Below are 17,306 nucleotides of genomic sequence, written 5' to 3' on the forward strand. Positions count from 1 at the left end.
GAATGCAAGGGGCACTGTAACTGACCCTGGCCATTATACATATATAATCATTACATATTACTGTGGCTCTTTGGCAATGTACATTAGTAAATTCTGGCTCCTTCTCAGGCTCAGGTTGGCCACCTCAGTCCTAGGAAGTTTTAGATCCACTCGCTTGCCCCTTTCCCCTCAAGGCCCTCTTGTGGAAAACCCATTGTTTCATGGGGGTAGGCTGTAGTCAAAACACACTCAAAATCACTGGCCCCAGATTGTGGTCTTTGATTTCTCTTAATGATAGTCCTTCAACAAGGTATCACACATTTTACTTAAGGAGGGCTCTGTTTGGAATGCAGTAAAACAGGTTGTCTGTGTATATGTCCAGGCTTGTGCAGTCAATGTCCAATATTTCCACACAGAACAAGATTGTGTGAAATTATGAACTCTGACATATCCCACTCTGTTGCACCGTTTCAGGGGAAGAATGATCTTGTTGCTCCAGGAGCAACTTCTGATGGCTGCTAGATTCTGAAGGGAGCTACAGTTTTGCAACAATAGGCCCGTGTTTACATTGGCAACTCACCCACGCTCTTTGGCCCCTAGCCCTGGATTTCATGTCTTCAACTGTGTTCTTCCTGTCAACATCAACCTTTGCATTTTGGGGATATAGTGCAAGATGCAGATTGCAGTGACTACAACTGAGAAACATTCCTGTCAACAGTCACACAATTGCATTGAAAACATCCTAATATCAGTTAAAACTTTATCCAAGCAGGTCTAATTTTGCATTGGTCTTTTGTGAATAAATGTTTGGACTGCTAGAGTACAATGGCACAAAAAATGTGGCCATGGAAAAGGGACAACGTGGCATAGTCGACTGTTAATAAACAAATGAGAAATACTGTGACAACATTGTTTGCCAGTGAAAGATGCACAGTTAGACAGTACCCGCCCCCCAAAAGCATACAGTCTTAAAGATGTCCAGATGATTAGGAGTCCTTGCAATATATAAGATCAGTACCATATTGCTGACGAAGCCCTACGGATATGCAATCTACAGGTCCAAGAGGCAGTGATCTATCCAGGAACAGGCAATTAAGGTAGAGTATATTCTTGTTAAGGAGCATCGTGCTTACGTTTGGAAGGAAAAGGAAGTAAGGTGTATGTGTTGGGGGGCTGTGGGAGAAGAGCAATCAGAGATTAACAGTACTATTAACAAGACACCAATTCTGATCAGGCAACATGTGAGCCAAGACTTCCACTTTTTTATTGTTACCTTATCCTCTCAACTCTACCCGCCACTTCTGTCTGAGCCCAATGACTGTTTCATATCAGAAAACTGGATTGTAAATCCTCTCAGGCAGACAGTCTTCTTTATTTTTTGTTAGTACAGTGCCTAGCACAACAGGACCCTGATCTTTAAACATTTTATTTTTGTATAAACTTCATAAATAGGGGCTACCATAATAAAAATAAACAACAGACCATATCACTATGGTGCAGGTAGTGAGGGCAGCAAGCCCCCAGGAAAAGGAGAAGAAATTGTAGGACAAATGGGAGTGGGGTGAGCCATCAGATGAAAAGTGGTGCTGCACTTCAAGTCAGACTCTTCAGTCCTCACCGTAGTGTGGAGTGGAAGCCCACATCTCATTTTAAATTTTAATCTGGCATCCCTACACTAGAACAGCATGGAAGACGTTAACAGGGTGCAAAGAAGTTGGGACAGATTTGCAAGGAGAACAGATGGGATCACTTCACAAAAGGGGAGGGTGGGTCGGTGATTGGAGGGGTTGATTTGGAAGCAAAAGAGCTGTAAAGAAAAAAAGAGCGACAGTAGGAGAGAGCAAGAAGGAACCTTTCATTAGGTCTCAGCTCACATACAGTTCAACAAGCTTCAAGGACAAACTTCTCAGATCCATACCTCAGATGTTGCCTGCAAAATGTTTTTATATCCCTAGCTGGAGATCTGTGACTAAGAACAGAGAGTCTGGATCTGACATGCATCTTTGACAGAAGATTTTTTCACTCAATTAGCAGTGATGCTTAAGGCAGGGGTCTCAAACACGCGGCCCATGGGCCACATGCGGCCCGCGGGGCTCTTGTGTGTGGCCCGCCAAGCGCCCCCCGCCCCCCCGCGCCGCTTCCCGCACTCCCCCGCCCCTCTGCCTACCCGTGTGATTGCCTCCTGACGCTGCGAGCCTCACGCTGCTCTCTGAAGCAGCTGGCAGCACACCCCTTCGGGTCGGGGTGGGAGGAAGGAGGCTCCGGCATTGCCTCCTTCCAGGCACCGCCCCCCACAGCTCCCATTGGCCGAGAACAGGGAACCGTGGCCAATGGGAGCTTCGTGGGAGGTACCTGGAGGAGCGGCAAGAGCAGCACAAGCAGGGAACCCCAACTCCCTCCCTCTCCCTCAAGGGCTGCAGGGACACGGTTCCAGCTGCTTGCTGGAACAGAGCAGTGTGGAGCCGGGGGCCAAGACAGCCAGGGAGCCTGCCCTGGCCCCAGGGAGCGCCGCTGCCACCCCGGAGCTGCTCTAGGTAAGCGGCATCAGGCTGGAGCTCACACCCTGAACCCCTCCTGCACCCCCAACTCCCTGCCCTGAGCCCCCTGCCACATCCCACACCCCAACTCCCTGCCCTGAGCCACCTACCACATCCCACACCCTGACCCCCTGCCCTGAGCACCCTGTACACCTCCTGCACCTCAACTCCCTGCCCTCAGCCCCCGCTGCACCCTGCACCCTTTCTGCACCCCCTGGGGGCAGCGTTGGGGTGGGGACTTCAGAGAAGGGATTGGAATGGGGCAGGGCCTAATTGGAAGGGGTGGAGTGGGGGAGGGGCCAGAGGCGGGGGGGGGGGGTGTCAGTGATGTAGCCCTCGGGCCAATGCACTAGTCCTCATGCGGCCCTCGGGGTCATGTGAGTTTGAGACCCCTGGCTTAAGGCATGGATTATCTGTAGTGTTGGTATGAATGAGCTGCAATACTGGGGCAAGAGAAAAGTTTGAACTGTGGCTACCTCACTCTCACGAGCATTATAGTTTCCGTATTAAACTACACTAACAGGTATTTTTTCGCCCAGCAATGAGGAAAGTTCTCCAAATGAGTCCTAGAAACTGTTTGAAAACAAGCAGCAATTACACATAGCTGTGATACTGTTGTATTAACTGATACCAACAAGTAATAACTAAATACAAAGTTGCCAGCTATGCCGTGAGACTGCATATATCTACCTATCACAAACAGCAGATTAGATAGACAGAGCTTCATACTACCTTACTAATGTTGTCTCATTAATTTTAATTCAATTATAAAAACAGCTAGCTGGAAAAACATCACATACAAATGTTTTAATTTGCAGTGCAGCCTCTGTATAATCCCATAAAAATGCACATTAAAATTAGGGCTGGCTGTCAAGTGATTAAAAAAATTGATCACGATTAATCATGCTGTTAAACAATAGAATACCATTTATTTTAAAATATTTTTGGATGTTTACTACATTTTCAAATATATTTCAATTACAACACAGAATACAAAGTGTACAGTGCTCACTTTATATTTATTACAAATATTTGCACTATACAAAAAAAACCTGTATTTTTCAATTCACCTTATACAAATACTGTAGTGAAAGCTGAACTTACAAATGTAGACTTATGTACAAAAAAATTGCATTCAAAAATAAAAATGTAAAACTTTAGAGCCTACAAGTCCACTAAGTCTGTGGTGGAGTTCCGGAGTCGACGGCAGAGCAATCGGGGATCGATTTATCATGTCTACACTAGACACGATAAAATCGATCCCCGATAGATCGATCACTACCCGCCGATCTGGCAGGTAGTGTCGACGTACCCTCAGACAAAGAAGGTTGGTTACAATTTGCAGGAGATAATGCTGCCTGCTTCTTGTTTACAATGTCACCTGAAAGTGAGAACAGGCGTTCGCATGGGACTATTGTAACTGGCATTGCAAGATATTTACGTGCCAGATGCCCTAAAGATTCATATGTCCCTTCATGCTTCAACCACCATTCCAGAGGACATGCTTCCATGCTGATGATGGGTTCTGCTTGATAACAATCCAAAGCAGTGCAGACTGACAACATGTTCATTTTCATCATCTGAATCAGATGACACCAGCAGAAGGTTGATTTTCATTTTTGGTGGTTTGAGTTTTGTAGTTTCTGCATCAGACTGTTGCTCTTAAGACTTCTAAAAGCATGCTCCACACCTCATCCATCTCAGATTTTGGACGGCACTTCAGATTCTTAAACCTTAGGTCGAGTGCTGTAGCTATTTTTAGAAATATCACATTGGTAACTTCTTTGCATTTTGTCAAATCTGCTGTGAAAGTGTTCTTAAAATGAACATGTGTTGGGTCATCATCTGAGACTGCTATAACATGAAAATATATGCAGAATGTGGGTTAAACAGAGCAGGAGACTCCCCAAGGAGTACAGTCACAAATTTAATTGACGCTTTTTTTTTTTTTTTTTAAACAAGCATCATCAGCATGGAAGCATTTCCTCTGGAATGGTGGCCGAAGCATGAAGGGACATTCGAATGTTTAGCATATCTGGCATGTAAATATCTTGAAACGCCGACTACAAAAGTGCCATGCGAACGCTTGTTCTCACTTTCAGGTGACATTGTAAATAAGAAGCAGCAGCAGTATCTCCCATCAATGTAAACAAACTTGTTTGTCTTAGCGATTGGTAGAATAAGAAGTAGGACTGAGTGGACTTGTAGGCTCTAAAGTTTTACACTGTTTTGTTTTTGAGTGCAGTTATGTAACAAAAATCTGCATTTGTAAGTTATATTTTCACAATAAAGAGATTGCACTATAGTACTTGTATGAGGTGAATTGAAAAATACAATCATTTTTACAGTGCATATATTTGTAATAAAAAATAATAATATAAAGTGATCACTATACACTTTGTATTCTGTGTTGTAATTGAAATCAACATTGAAAATGTAGAAAAACATCCAAAAATATTTAATAAATTTAAATTGGTATTCTATTTAAGTGCAATTAATCATGATTAATTTTTGTTAAACACATGACTTAACTGTGATTAATTGACAGCCCTAATTAAAACCAACATATAGTTGGCAATCACCACTGCTCACAGTAAGTGTAAACATATTATACCTTGATTAACACATTAAGAGTAACAGCTCTTTCAAATTAATCTTATAAGCAAAACATAGTACATGGTAAACACAAAGTTGTATTGGGCTAAAAACCTCTCAAAGGAGAATGTACAAGGAGGATAAGAGAATATTTGGCTTGTGTCCTTTTTTGCTTCCTTATGGGTTTACAGAGGGCATCCAGAATCTCTTAACTAAAGGGTGTTTAAAAAAAAAAAAAAAACTAGTAGGGCTTTGTGCTGATTATGAAAAATAGGTTTATTTTTAACTAACTGGAAGTAGAAATCCTAAAATGAAGACCAGACAGTTTGCAGTTTTCACGAGTTAAACAGATTGAGTTAAAGATCAAGCCAAGTTAAGAGCACACTTTTGTTCTCCTTATAAAGACACAGCCTAGGAATTCAAGTCTTTTACATTTTGAAAGACTAGTGAAGGTAGAACTAGTGAAACTATGACATCAAAAGAATTCAGAGACATCAAAAACAATCAAGACAGAAAAGATTTTTATATTTAAAATTCTGCTTTGGAGTATTTATGTTTTTTAGTTTAATAGCTAAAACTCCAGTAACTGATTAACATTATATAAATGATTTCTTCATGGAACACCTCCTCACCCCTTCCATTAATGTGTGAGTTTACACAATATGCATGAACTGAGCCCCATTAGAGATCCTCCAACAAAACCAAAGAAAACCAGATTTCACATTCCTGATACTTTTAAGATAGGGGTTCTCAAACTTCACTGCACAGAGACACCCCCCCTCGACATAAAAGTTATTACGTGACCCCAGGAGGGCGGGCACTGAAGTGTGAGCCCACCTGAGCCCCACCACCACAGGTGGCAGAGCCAAAGCAGAAGCCCAAGGTCTTCAGTCTCAGGCAGGGGGCCTGTAATCTGAGTCCCACCCCCCAGCACTGAAGCCCTTGGACTATGGCCCTGGGTGGTGGGGATCGGGCTTCGGCTACCACCCTGGGCTTCCGTTTTGGCCCCAGGCCCCAGCAAGCCTAAGCCAGCCCTGGCGACCTCATTAAAATGGGGTTGCAACCCACTTTGGGATCCTGACCCACAGTTTGAGAACCGCTGTTCTAAGCTAAAAATCCAGAAAAACCTTAAACCCTTCCCCCTTCATTCACTTTTAGGCATCATAAAAAACAACAACCAGAAGATCCTTTTAAAAACCTTTTGCAGATCAGCTTTGACTCACAATGTGAGACTAATGAACTCCCCAAAACACCCAATGGTATGACAGCCCTGATTCAGTAGTCATTAAAAATATAACAGTCTGTGAAGTGTTAGACAATTATTGGTGTTTTATCACAGCAGCTTCACTTCAAATGAGGCATTATTCTAGCTACATCCTATACTGCGGATAGAAAAGGAAAAAAGACCAAAGAAAAGGAGGAAGTAAAATACATACTAAAACCAAAGAGGAACATGGGAAAAATAAAGATTCCGGAGATCCAACTAAAAGCAGGTCTACACTACAACTACTATGGTGATATAATTTACGTGGCTCAGAGGTGTGAAGAAGCCACCCCGTGAGCGATGCAAATTACAGCGACCTAAGCACTGTCCACACAAACACTAAGTTGGAGGGAGATGCTCGCCTGCAGACATAGCTTCCGTCTCTCATGCAGGTTGAGTCATTATGCTGACGGGAGAAATCTCTCCTTTCGGCATAGAGCATCTTCACCAGCTGCACTGATGTAGAATTTCTAAGTAAGCAACATAGAATCAAAGAAATTAATCAAGAATTAAGGAAGAACTGACAAACGTAATAAGGAGACAACTGGAAGTAAAAAAAACTGAGGAAAAAAGATCTGGAAAAATACTTGAAGGAGAAACAGGACAGGGACAGAACCTGAGGTAGACTGCTGGTTGAGACACATTTTATATTTCAATGTATTTAAAAAGAAGTACTGCCAATTGAGTACCTGCATATTTTTATAATGAAATGGTGGAGGGAACTACATTTCACAATGAGAAGCCCTTATGTTACCAAAATATTTTCTCGTGCAACAATGGAAGCTACATCCACTTTCATAAAATCCTGGGGAAATATGGTACCTATGAAAACAAGGACAACTTCTCCAGTATTTTACTTGTGTTCAAGGCCAAATTCACCCTTTTTGTATAAAGTTTCCACAGGAGATCAAGAAAACAGTGCACTGTTGATAAATGAGAAATGTCTTGTTACAGATCCTAAAGTCACAATCACACTATTTAAACAATGTCTATGTACTTATGGAACCTCATCATCTTTGCCCATTACGTATTCTGATATCACACACTAGACAGAAACAAACGTTAGCTTTGGGTGTTTCCACTCCTACTGTTAAAAAAACCAAAACCAAAAAAACCACACCACCTACTCCTTGACCTGCTTGAACAAAAACAACCAACCAACAAACCCACAAAATATACAATATGCAGAGTGGTCTTTAAAAATGGTCAAAACTTTTTTTGTGAAAGCCCAGGCTTTGTCTGCCTTTGACACACTGTATTTTTGAAGGTACTTGAAGCTACGTGAAATTAGGCCTGTATTCACAAGATGTTCATGGGTATACAAAACAAATTGGATTTAAGGTAAGTACCATTTTAATAAGCAGTAGCAAAACGGACTGGCTGATGAGCAGATGTAAGAACATATTGCTCAATTGCCTTTTGGGCCTACTCTAACTCAGATTAGAAATGACAGTGTATTACACAAAGCTGTCAGGCAATTAGAAAGCCTGTAACTGAGTAGTTGCAAATTAATTCCCTAACGGTGATATACTGAGTTGCTATATGTGCATCACTACCCCGCTTGAACTGCGCCACTCATTTAAAAAGCTTGTTGGAGGGCAGAGTGAAAGAGCAAGCAAGAGCAGAAGTAAATCATTTCAGCTCCCTTATTTTGACTTAATTTTTAAGCTTCCATTGAAACATAGGATTTTCTTTAGGGTGAAGTAGCCTATAATATATCTAGCAAGTTGTGCACTGATGAATATGTGAGAGAAACAAGTCTTTCCTGACCTCTGTAATACCCTACAACTCAAATAAAAGTGTCAACAATACAGCAATGACACAGGGCTATGCTCAGGGTTATGTCACAGGAGACCACACATCTTTCAATTTCCAATTGAAAGGACAGGAAATAGTGAGACTTAACTCTAAGGCCTTGTCTTCACTTACCGGAGGGTCCGGCGGCAGGCAATCGATGTTCTGGGATCGATCCCGGAAGTGCTCGCAGTCGGGGCTGGTACTCCAGCTCGCCGAGAGGAGTACGCGGCATCAACAGGGGAGCCTTCCTGCCGCGTCTGGACCGCGGTAAGTTCGGACTAAGGTACTTCGAATTCAGCTACGTTAATAACGTAGCTGAATTTGCGTACCTTAGTCCGAAGTGGGGACTTAGTGGGGACCAGGCCTAAGTGTCCAAATAGTCTCAAATTCAGGTTTCAGAACTGTGACGCATCACCAATCTGTGTCCTCCAAAGATCACAATTCACTCCTACAACCAGAACAGGGAAATCAGTACCTGACAGATCTAATGTAAGAAAGAAACAGATTACAAAAAAAATCTGGAAAATAATCTTCACACTCGGAAGTACCTATCTTAAAAGGAGCATTTAACCAAAATGAGCTGCCACAAAACCTCCTTTGCAAACAAAGTTGGAGGCCCAGATTTTAATCCCAATCAACTTTGGTCACATTTTCCAGCTTTTCTCCACATCAATGGGGACCAGAAACTTATTTTTTAAAAAAAAATCATAGAACTGTAGGACTGGAAGGGATCTCAAGAGGTCTTTTAGTCCAATTTCCTGCACTCATAGCAAGACTAAGTATTATTTAGACCATTCCTGACCATCCTTGTCTAACCTGCTCTTAAAAATATCCCGTGAGATTCCACAACCTCCCTAGGCAATTTATTCCAGTGATCACTACCCTGGTAGTTAGGAAGTTTTTGTCCAACCTAAATTGCCCTTGTTGCAATTTAAGCCCATTGCTTCTTATCCTATCCTCAGAGGTTAAATAAAACAATTTTTCTCCCTCCTCCTTGTAAAAAAAAATTAGGTACTTGATAAAAACAGTTTTCATGTCTCCCCTCAGTCTTCTCTTTTCCAGACTAAACAAACCCAATATTTTTAATCTTCCCTTGTAGTTCATGTTTTCTAGATTTTTTTTTTAATCATTTGTGTTGCTCTTCTCTGGACTCTCTCCAATTTGTCCACATCTTTCCTGAAACGTGGTGCCCAGAACTGGACACAATACTCCAGGTGAGGCCTAATCAGCACAGAGTAGAGCGCAAGAATTACTTCTCGTGTCTTGCTTACAACACTCCTGCTGATTCATCCCAGAATGATGTTAGCTTTTTTGGCAAGTGTTACACTGTTGACTCATGACTATGACCCCCAGATCCCTTTCTGCAGTACTCCTTCCTAGGCAGTCATTTCCCATTTTGTATGTGTGCAACTGATAGTTCCTTCCTAAGTGGAGTACTTTGCATTTGTCCTTATTGAATTTCATCCTATTTACTTCAGACCCTTTCTCCAGCTTGTCCAGGTCTTTTTGAATTATAATCCTATCCTCCAAAGCACTTGCAACCCCTCCCAGATTGGTATCATCTGCAAACTTAGTAAGTGTACTCTCTATGCCATTATCTAAAACATTGGTGAAGATATGATTTTGAACAGAATCAGACCCAGAACTGATCACTGCAGGATCTCACTTGATATTCCCTTTCATCTTGACTGTGAACGACTGATAAGTACTCTCTAGGAATGTTTTTTCCAACCAGTTATGCACCAACTTTACAGTAGCTCCATCTAGGTCAGGGGTGGGCAAACTTCAGGGCTTTGGATCTGGCCCGCGGGATTGCCACCCCCGTGGCGCCATGGGGCTAAGGCAGGCTTCCTGCCTGCCCTGGCCCCATACTGCTCCTGGAAGCGGCCAGCACCACGTCCCTGCAGCCCCTGGAGAAAGATGGGGGGCAGAGAGCTCCGTGCACTGCCCTTGCCTGCAGGCACTGGCCTCATGGCTCCCATTGGCTGGGAACAGGGAACTGCGGCCAATGGGAGCCTCGGTGGAGGTACCCTTCGGTGCGCGGAGCCCTCTGCCCCTCCCTTCCCCAGGGGCCGCAGGGACACAGTGCTGGCCGCTTCCAGGAGCGGTGTGGGGCCAGGGCAATACCTGCCCAGTTGGCATAGGAGCCGCGGATGGTGCCTGTTTCTGCAATGGTAACAGCTGAAGGCAATCTGTCCCAAAGCTGAAGAGGATGAAGCACCTGGAGTAGGCTGGTACCAGCCCGATGCCAACGCTGATACAGACAGAAAGCAAGTCTGATGCTGCCATGTAAGCTGGTATGGTCAACTGCACCAAAAGTAATGGTGCTGCAATGGTATCCATAGGTACCCAGTCAACAACCACCCTGCAGATGGTTTCAGAGATGACACTATGGTGCCAGGATCCTCCTGTCTTGGTACTGCAGAGACAGGGGTTGGCACCTAAGCTCTACCCTGGAAACCTGAGTCTTGCTGATGCTGAGACCCTGTTCTATATGAAGAGGAGGACAAATCCCTCTCCAAACTCAGGCATCTCTGGACTGTTTTAGGAGTCCTCTGAACAATGGACATTCAGAGGCAATGCACAACCATTCCCCTTCTTGAAGAGGGAATCAGAGTCCAGGGGTCTGTTCTGACAGAGGTGGAGAATGTCTGAGGACAATAGACCGAACAGTCTGAAGAAGTCCCAATGCTGAAGCAGCCTCAGTGAAGGTCTCGGGCAACCTGAGTTCTTTTAAGAAAAGAATGATATAACACTTTTCTTTAACATGGCCTTTGCCAAGGCACAATAAGCAGCAGGTCACAGCCCACATGATGGGCAATGTTTGAAGCCCATGGAGTGCTGCTTAACCTACAGTGGTGTGCAGCACAAACTAACTATGAACTCTAAACAGAACATAAGACTAATTAACACTGTACTAAAACTACACTACAACTATTATCTGCTGCTAATTTACACTACTAAGGTCTGAGCCACAAACGATGATGCAGAAGAAAAGCCATGAGGAGAAAACCAACACAGGGATTTCTGATTCAGGCTGCAGGTGGTAAGGAGCTGTAGGGAGAGGGGTCAGGGCAGTGCCAACCTTATATAGCTTTGAGAGGAGCCACAAGGCCTATAGGGCATGCATGCCGCCCCAACAGATCCAGTTACAAGAAAAATGTCTCCAGCTCCCTGTGCACTAGACAATCATACACCTGAGTGGAATACCCATCTGCAACCACTCAAAGAAGAACTAAAATCAATTTACTTCTGAATAAGACCTGGTCTACACTACAGGTTACGTCAACCTAACTCCATACACTACAACGTTGCTCCCACCGATTTAAGTCACCCACTACGCCAATCTAATAACTCCACCTCCGCAAGAGGTGTAGCTCTTGGGTCGACGTAGTATCTTTGTAGACACTGTATTACTTACTTTGCCTCTTGGCTGTCAGCCCCTGGCAGCGGGGGAGCCTCCAGCTATGAGCCCTGAGCATGGCTCACAGCTCAAGCTATTGGCCCCTGGCAGCTTGGAAGGCCTCCAGTTGCAAGTCCCACACAGGGCTCACAGCACCCTACAATGCCCCACACAGTTAAGTTGATCAAAATAGAATATGCATTTTACATGAAGTTCTTCTCAACCTCAATGCAAATTTCAACATATGATACTTGGATGCAAATGCAGAAGCACAATATTCTCAAGAGTTCCACTAAATGTAACTGAGAAACTGAGGCATCAGTCCTCCTTTCATTTAACCACCATGAGGCTGAATGTTGTAGTGGAAGAATTTTTACATTTCTACACTGCTTTTGGCTAAGATAATATTACTTCTTTCTCAACTAGATTTAAATAGTGTTCTGAACACCATACTGCAGTTTAGAACAATTGCACATGATCTCTCATCTTTTTCATTTTATGTTTGTTATCTGAAAAAGTGGCAAAGACTTCCTTGTACTCATCTCTGCATTTGTGGATGGCATCTTCGGTAAGCTAGTTATAATAGTTATTTACATCACATTTGCAGATGTATGTAAAGCACTTTGATCCTCAGAGGAAAGTTGCTACAGAAGTAGATATCTCGTAGACCCTAGCAGAAGAGAAGGTATTTACCTGCTTTTTTAAAAATCTGATAAGTAATGAAGGATGGACACAAGATCTAGCCCCTTGGAAAATTAATCTATATTTGTTCTTCATTTCACTTTTTATTTTGATAGATATTGCCACTTAAGTCAATGGTGATACTATTTAACTACACGATATAAATGAGTATCACTGGCTGGAAACTAGATCTTGTATACAGGGCCGGCTCCAGGGTTTTGGCCGCCCCAAGCAGCCAAACAAACAAAAAAGCCACGATCGCGATCTGCGGCGGCAATTCGGCGGAAGGTCCTTCGCTCGGAGCAGGAGTGAGGGACCGTCCGCCAAATTGCCGCCGAACAGCTGGACGTGCTTCCCCTCTCCGAAGCGGCCGCCCCAAGCACCTGCTTGGTAAGCTGGTGCCTGGAGCTGGTCCTGCTTGTATAGATATACATTTGATAGATATGAGTGGTGAAGCATGCTCATAGTGAGTGATCTTATTGAAGTTTCTGTATACAAATTAATTTTCATACCTTTAAAAAGTTCTCTTTCCACCTCAAACAAAACAGTCATTAAACAAGTGATTTCTCTGCTTAGAATATGAGGATGTGACAAGTAAATCACAGACTTTAATAGAACAAAAAAACAACAAAACAAAAACACACTTATGGGAGGATATTAATGAGTCGTTGTGATATTTCCCTATTCGTTGCCAAGGGATTTCTGTAGAGTGAATTGTACTATGAAAGAATATCCATATGATTTCAGTTAACTGCATATGACAGATGCCAACTACTGTCTCTTATGAAGTGGGCAATTATGTTCTTAATTAAATGCTCAAAAAAAATTATAGTTGGATAGAGTATTGCACTATTTTTAACAAATGAAAAAGTTAGACTTCAGTGTGATGGGATCCATAAAACCCTTCCTTTCTCAGCCCTATAATACAGTAAAACTACAAATAATTGGCCCTGTTGCAAACCCACTCTTCACAAATGCTTCCGTTGGACAGGTTTCTTTCTCCCAGACATTTCTGCTGGGAATACTGACTGTCCCCTGAGATTTGGGGAAGTCCAAAACCCAGAGGTAAAGTTTCTGTATCTCTAGGAGAGACAGTCAACTCTTTCGACAGCCTCACCTTATGAGGGGAAAGTAGCTTATAAAGTGTTACTCTTCCCAGAAAGCCCTACTATGCCCAGCAGCTTTGGGTAAACACTTTTAACTCAAGAAAGAGGGGAGCCTCAACCCATCCACATACTAAAATGCTCCAGTTCCAAGTCCTAAATGGAATGAGCAACCCTCTTAACCATGAACTGCCACTGTGGACCCACTTAATTTCTCAGTGGTTGTTTCCTTCAGCCCACAGATTTGTTTTGCAGTCCAATTACTGAAATGGATTAGCATAGCCATGGAGACCTGCATTCTCAATCTTAAAAGGTTAGATATCTCATTACTGCCACTGTTGACGTCACTAGGCATAGCTACCAGGTAACTCGGGGAAGTGGAAGGCCATAAGTGCCAATGAAACTCCCCTGCTCTGGGTCTAAGTGAGCCACAGTAACTCCATCTTGTAAACTTTTACCAGCCTCCATGGTAGCAGCCTAATGCTGAAACAGAATATGTAATGGTCAGCTTTTTTAGCAGACAGCTGCAGTTTCACTCACACACTAGCAGAAGCAGTAGTGATAACGAGGGGGAAAAGTGGGAGGGAGAAGCCTGCTACGTCTTAGCTTGCAAGGTCGAAGATAAGCATGCGAATGGGAAATTTTCTAACAAGCCACAATGTGTACCTGCTGTAACTGCTTGGGACGGGAGGGGTAGGTAGAAACCAGAACAAAAGGCTTACTCAAAACAGCTTGAAATATAAAAAGGGAAAACTTGCTTGTATTTGCTGCGCTTCTGATTTGAGACATGCTGGTCTCCTGAGTGCCTTTTCGAGATCTCGAATAAATTTGGTTTGCTTCTCCACCCTGGTGTGTCTATTGGTGCGGCACACACCGGGCAACTAACACTGTTGCCCCCTCAGGGCCAGCAACGCCACTAAGTGTAATTATGGCTTAAATACATGACAGCAGGGTTAAACCAAGTTCTGTAGAGTTCAGAGATAACAGTATGAAAAGACTGCATGGTCCTGAAAGCAACTATGCAGAAGATTGTGTATCTAAAAGTTAAGGTAACAAAGCAATATGCAAGTTATCTAGGCCATTTGAAGGAAGATAGGCGAAATAGGGTAGCTGGGTAACCTTTTGGTAAGACAGAATCTCCTTCCTCATCCCCTTTTTTGAGTCACCTAAGGATTCCCCTCATTTTTGTCTCTAACAATGCCACTCTTCAACCTCATCATTGCAGCCAACTTGCTTTCCATCAAGGTAAATTGGAAAGTATATGTAATCATCATTGATCTTAAACATCTACAAGAATTATAATTAAGTGATTACAGCTATCCCTTCCCACCTCCTAAAATCTTTAACAGCCTTCATTTCTAACCCAAACATAGGCTAAGAAAAACCCCATATTTCAATAAGGAGGTCACCACCAAAACACGGATATGAGAAAGGAACAGGAAAGTAATAGTAAATGACAAATTGGTATTTTATAGGCTTATAGTCTCTATAATCCTCAAGCTGTAACAATGTTCCACAATTCCACTGACATGTTATAAATTTACCACTGTTTTGAAAACAGAATTAGCAGCCCTAAATCTTTCACTACCAGAGAAAATCTTATGTGAATGATCTATCAGCATTTTATTTTGCCTCCGACCCTAAAATGTTAATCAAGAATATGCATGAGGCACTGCTGTTTAAATTCACAACTAGATCCAATTATGAACAAAGTGTTTATCTAACCAAAAGAAAATGTTTAAATCCATATTGACAAGTGAAAAGTGTTGAGTTAATCAAAACATCAATTTAACACCAAATCACAAATTTTGAGCCATGTTCTTACACACTACCTGTAAAGGTTGTCCGATTAAATATAAGCCTCAGTTGTCAGAGATATAGACTTACTTCACATGGGATGGGCATGTCCAAAGCTAAAAATATTTACTTTGTAAATGCCATTTTAGTATCACCAGTAACATGTTCTCCTATTCCCCATAAATCCCAATGTCTGCTTATTACAATTATTCTTAAGTACAATACCAGACATGTATCAGAAACATTGTGTCCAGGTAGTATTTTCCCTTGCAGAATACAGAATTACCGTATAATGGAAATGGTTGAATCCAAATAAAACAGCCTCAAAATATAGCATAGATTTTACTACTGGAGAATGCGGATATAAAAATCACAGAACCACCATCTTTTTCGGTTTAGCCTAATTCAGCATTTTTCAAAGTTCAGGTCATGACCCAGTACTGGGTCCCGGCATGTCAGACACTGGGTCGCTCTGGTCAGTGCCGCCAACCGGGACATTAAAAGTCCCATCAGTGGAGCTACCCAGCTAAGGCAGGCTAGTCCCTACCTGATACTGCACTGCGTCCCGGAAGTGGCCAGCAGTGGGTCCAGCTTCTAGGCAGGGGGCCACAGGGCTCCGCGTGCTGCCCCCACCCCAAGCACTGGCTCTGCATTCCCACTGGCCAGGAACCGGCCAATGGGAACTGGGTGGGGAAGCTGGACCCACTATAAGCCTGAGAGCGAGAGTTGCGTGAAGACGCTTGCGCACCTCCGCATAGGAGCCTGACCTGCTGCTGGCCGCTTCTGGTGTGCAGCACGGTGCGGGGTGCCAGGGCAGGCGGGAAGGCTGCCTCTGCACTCTGGCTGCATTGCTAACTGGGAGCTGCCGGAGGTAAGTCCGTGCCCCAACCCCATGCCCCAATTCCCTGCCCTAGCCCCCCCGCCAAAAACCTGGAACCCCTTCCTGCATCCCAACCCCCTCATTCCTGGCCCCACCCCAGAGCCTGCACCTCCAGCCCAGAGCCCTGACTCCCTTCCACACCCTGAACCCCTCATTCCCAGCTCCATTGGGTCACGGACATCAACAATTTTCTTCAACTGGGTCCCCAGAAAAAAAGTTTGAAAACCACTGGTCTAATTTACTCAGATTCCACTGAGTGAACCCAAAGGTCCTTCACCCATCTACTTGGCCCAAAGTAAATTTTTGCCCTTGTCACTAACTCCCACCTCTCACAACCTCTCTTCTTATGCTTATACAGTGAAGAGATTTTCAAATTAAAAAAAAGAACGTGTCAAGGAGAATTAAGGAGGACCATTTTGCCAACTAGAAAAGGGTGCCCACTTTTTTCTTCCCTTCATCCAGTCACTAGGCACCCTCCTCTTCCCCTTTCAGAACGAAAATAAAGTAGGACACTTTTCAGAAAAGGAAGAGCTGGGAGCAAACAGTACTGAAACCCATCACTGCCTTGGTTTTTGTTTCAAACCCCACACCCTACCTTGCACCCTTCTCTCTTTCTCCAAGTCATAGATACCAAGATCAGAAGGGACCATGGGTGGTTATCTAGTCTGACCTCTGGTATAACAAAGGCCATAGAACTCCCTCTCAACTTCCCTTATAGATTCCCCCCTCCCCCGCTTTCTACACTCGTCCTCGGATTTTCCCTTCTTCAGTTTTTTGTGCTTGCATACTATTCATTTTCTGTTCCTCTTGTCCCACCACACCTCTTTCATTGATTTAAAATAAATGTCATTCTTACCAGAGTCACTGATAAATTCATAACCCTTCCAAGTTGATCAACATAGTAGACATTATCCTGGTACCAAGAATCAAGATGTAGGTAATTATACATGCCAAAGGCACGCATGTGGTCCAGGGTATACTGATCATCTCGAAGTTTCACTTCTGCTACAGCTGAAAAATAAAGCCAGAAAGACTATTTTAACAACTAGAAAATGCAGTTAATCATATTGCACTATTAGCCTTTTGACCTTGTAGTTGGGTGGCTTGCCTTCCAAATTTGTGCTGAAAGCTTAAGGATTTTACAGTTTTTTACATGCAGACTGGTTTAAGGAGACTGAGGATGGAAGGAATTATGTTTATGTGATCACCACTACCATTGATGCCTTCGCTCTACACTGTCCCTCCCCCACACATGCTGAGGAAATCACCA

At 43.3% G+C, this 17,306-nt stretch overlaps 1 protein-coding gene across 1 annotated transcript in view; it reads right to left on the reverse strand.

Moving 5' to 3' along the window:
• Positions 1-17,306, reverse strand: part of NUDCD1 (NudC domain containing 1) — a 119,099-nt gene that overhangs the window by 86,831 nt on the left and 14,962 nt on the right. Inside the window, exon 2 of the mRNA XM_005287275.5 lies at positions 16,893-17,047. Within this exon, the coding sequence (XP_005287332.1) occupies positions 16,893-17,047 (155 nt within the window). The remainder of the gene's footprint in view (positions 1-16,892; positions 17,048-17,306) is intronic.

The sequence above is a fragment of the Chrysemys picta genome, chromosome 2 (assembly GCF_011386835.1).
Source record: "Chrysemys picta bellii isolate R12L10 chromosome 2, ASM1138683v2, whole genome shotgun sequence".
In the NCBI taxonomy this organism is placed as follows: domain Eukaryota; kingdom Metazoa; phylum Chordata; order Testudines; family Emydidae; genus Chrysemys; species Chrysemys picta.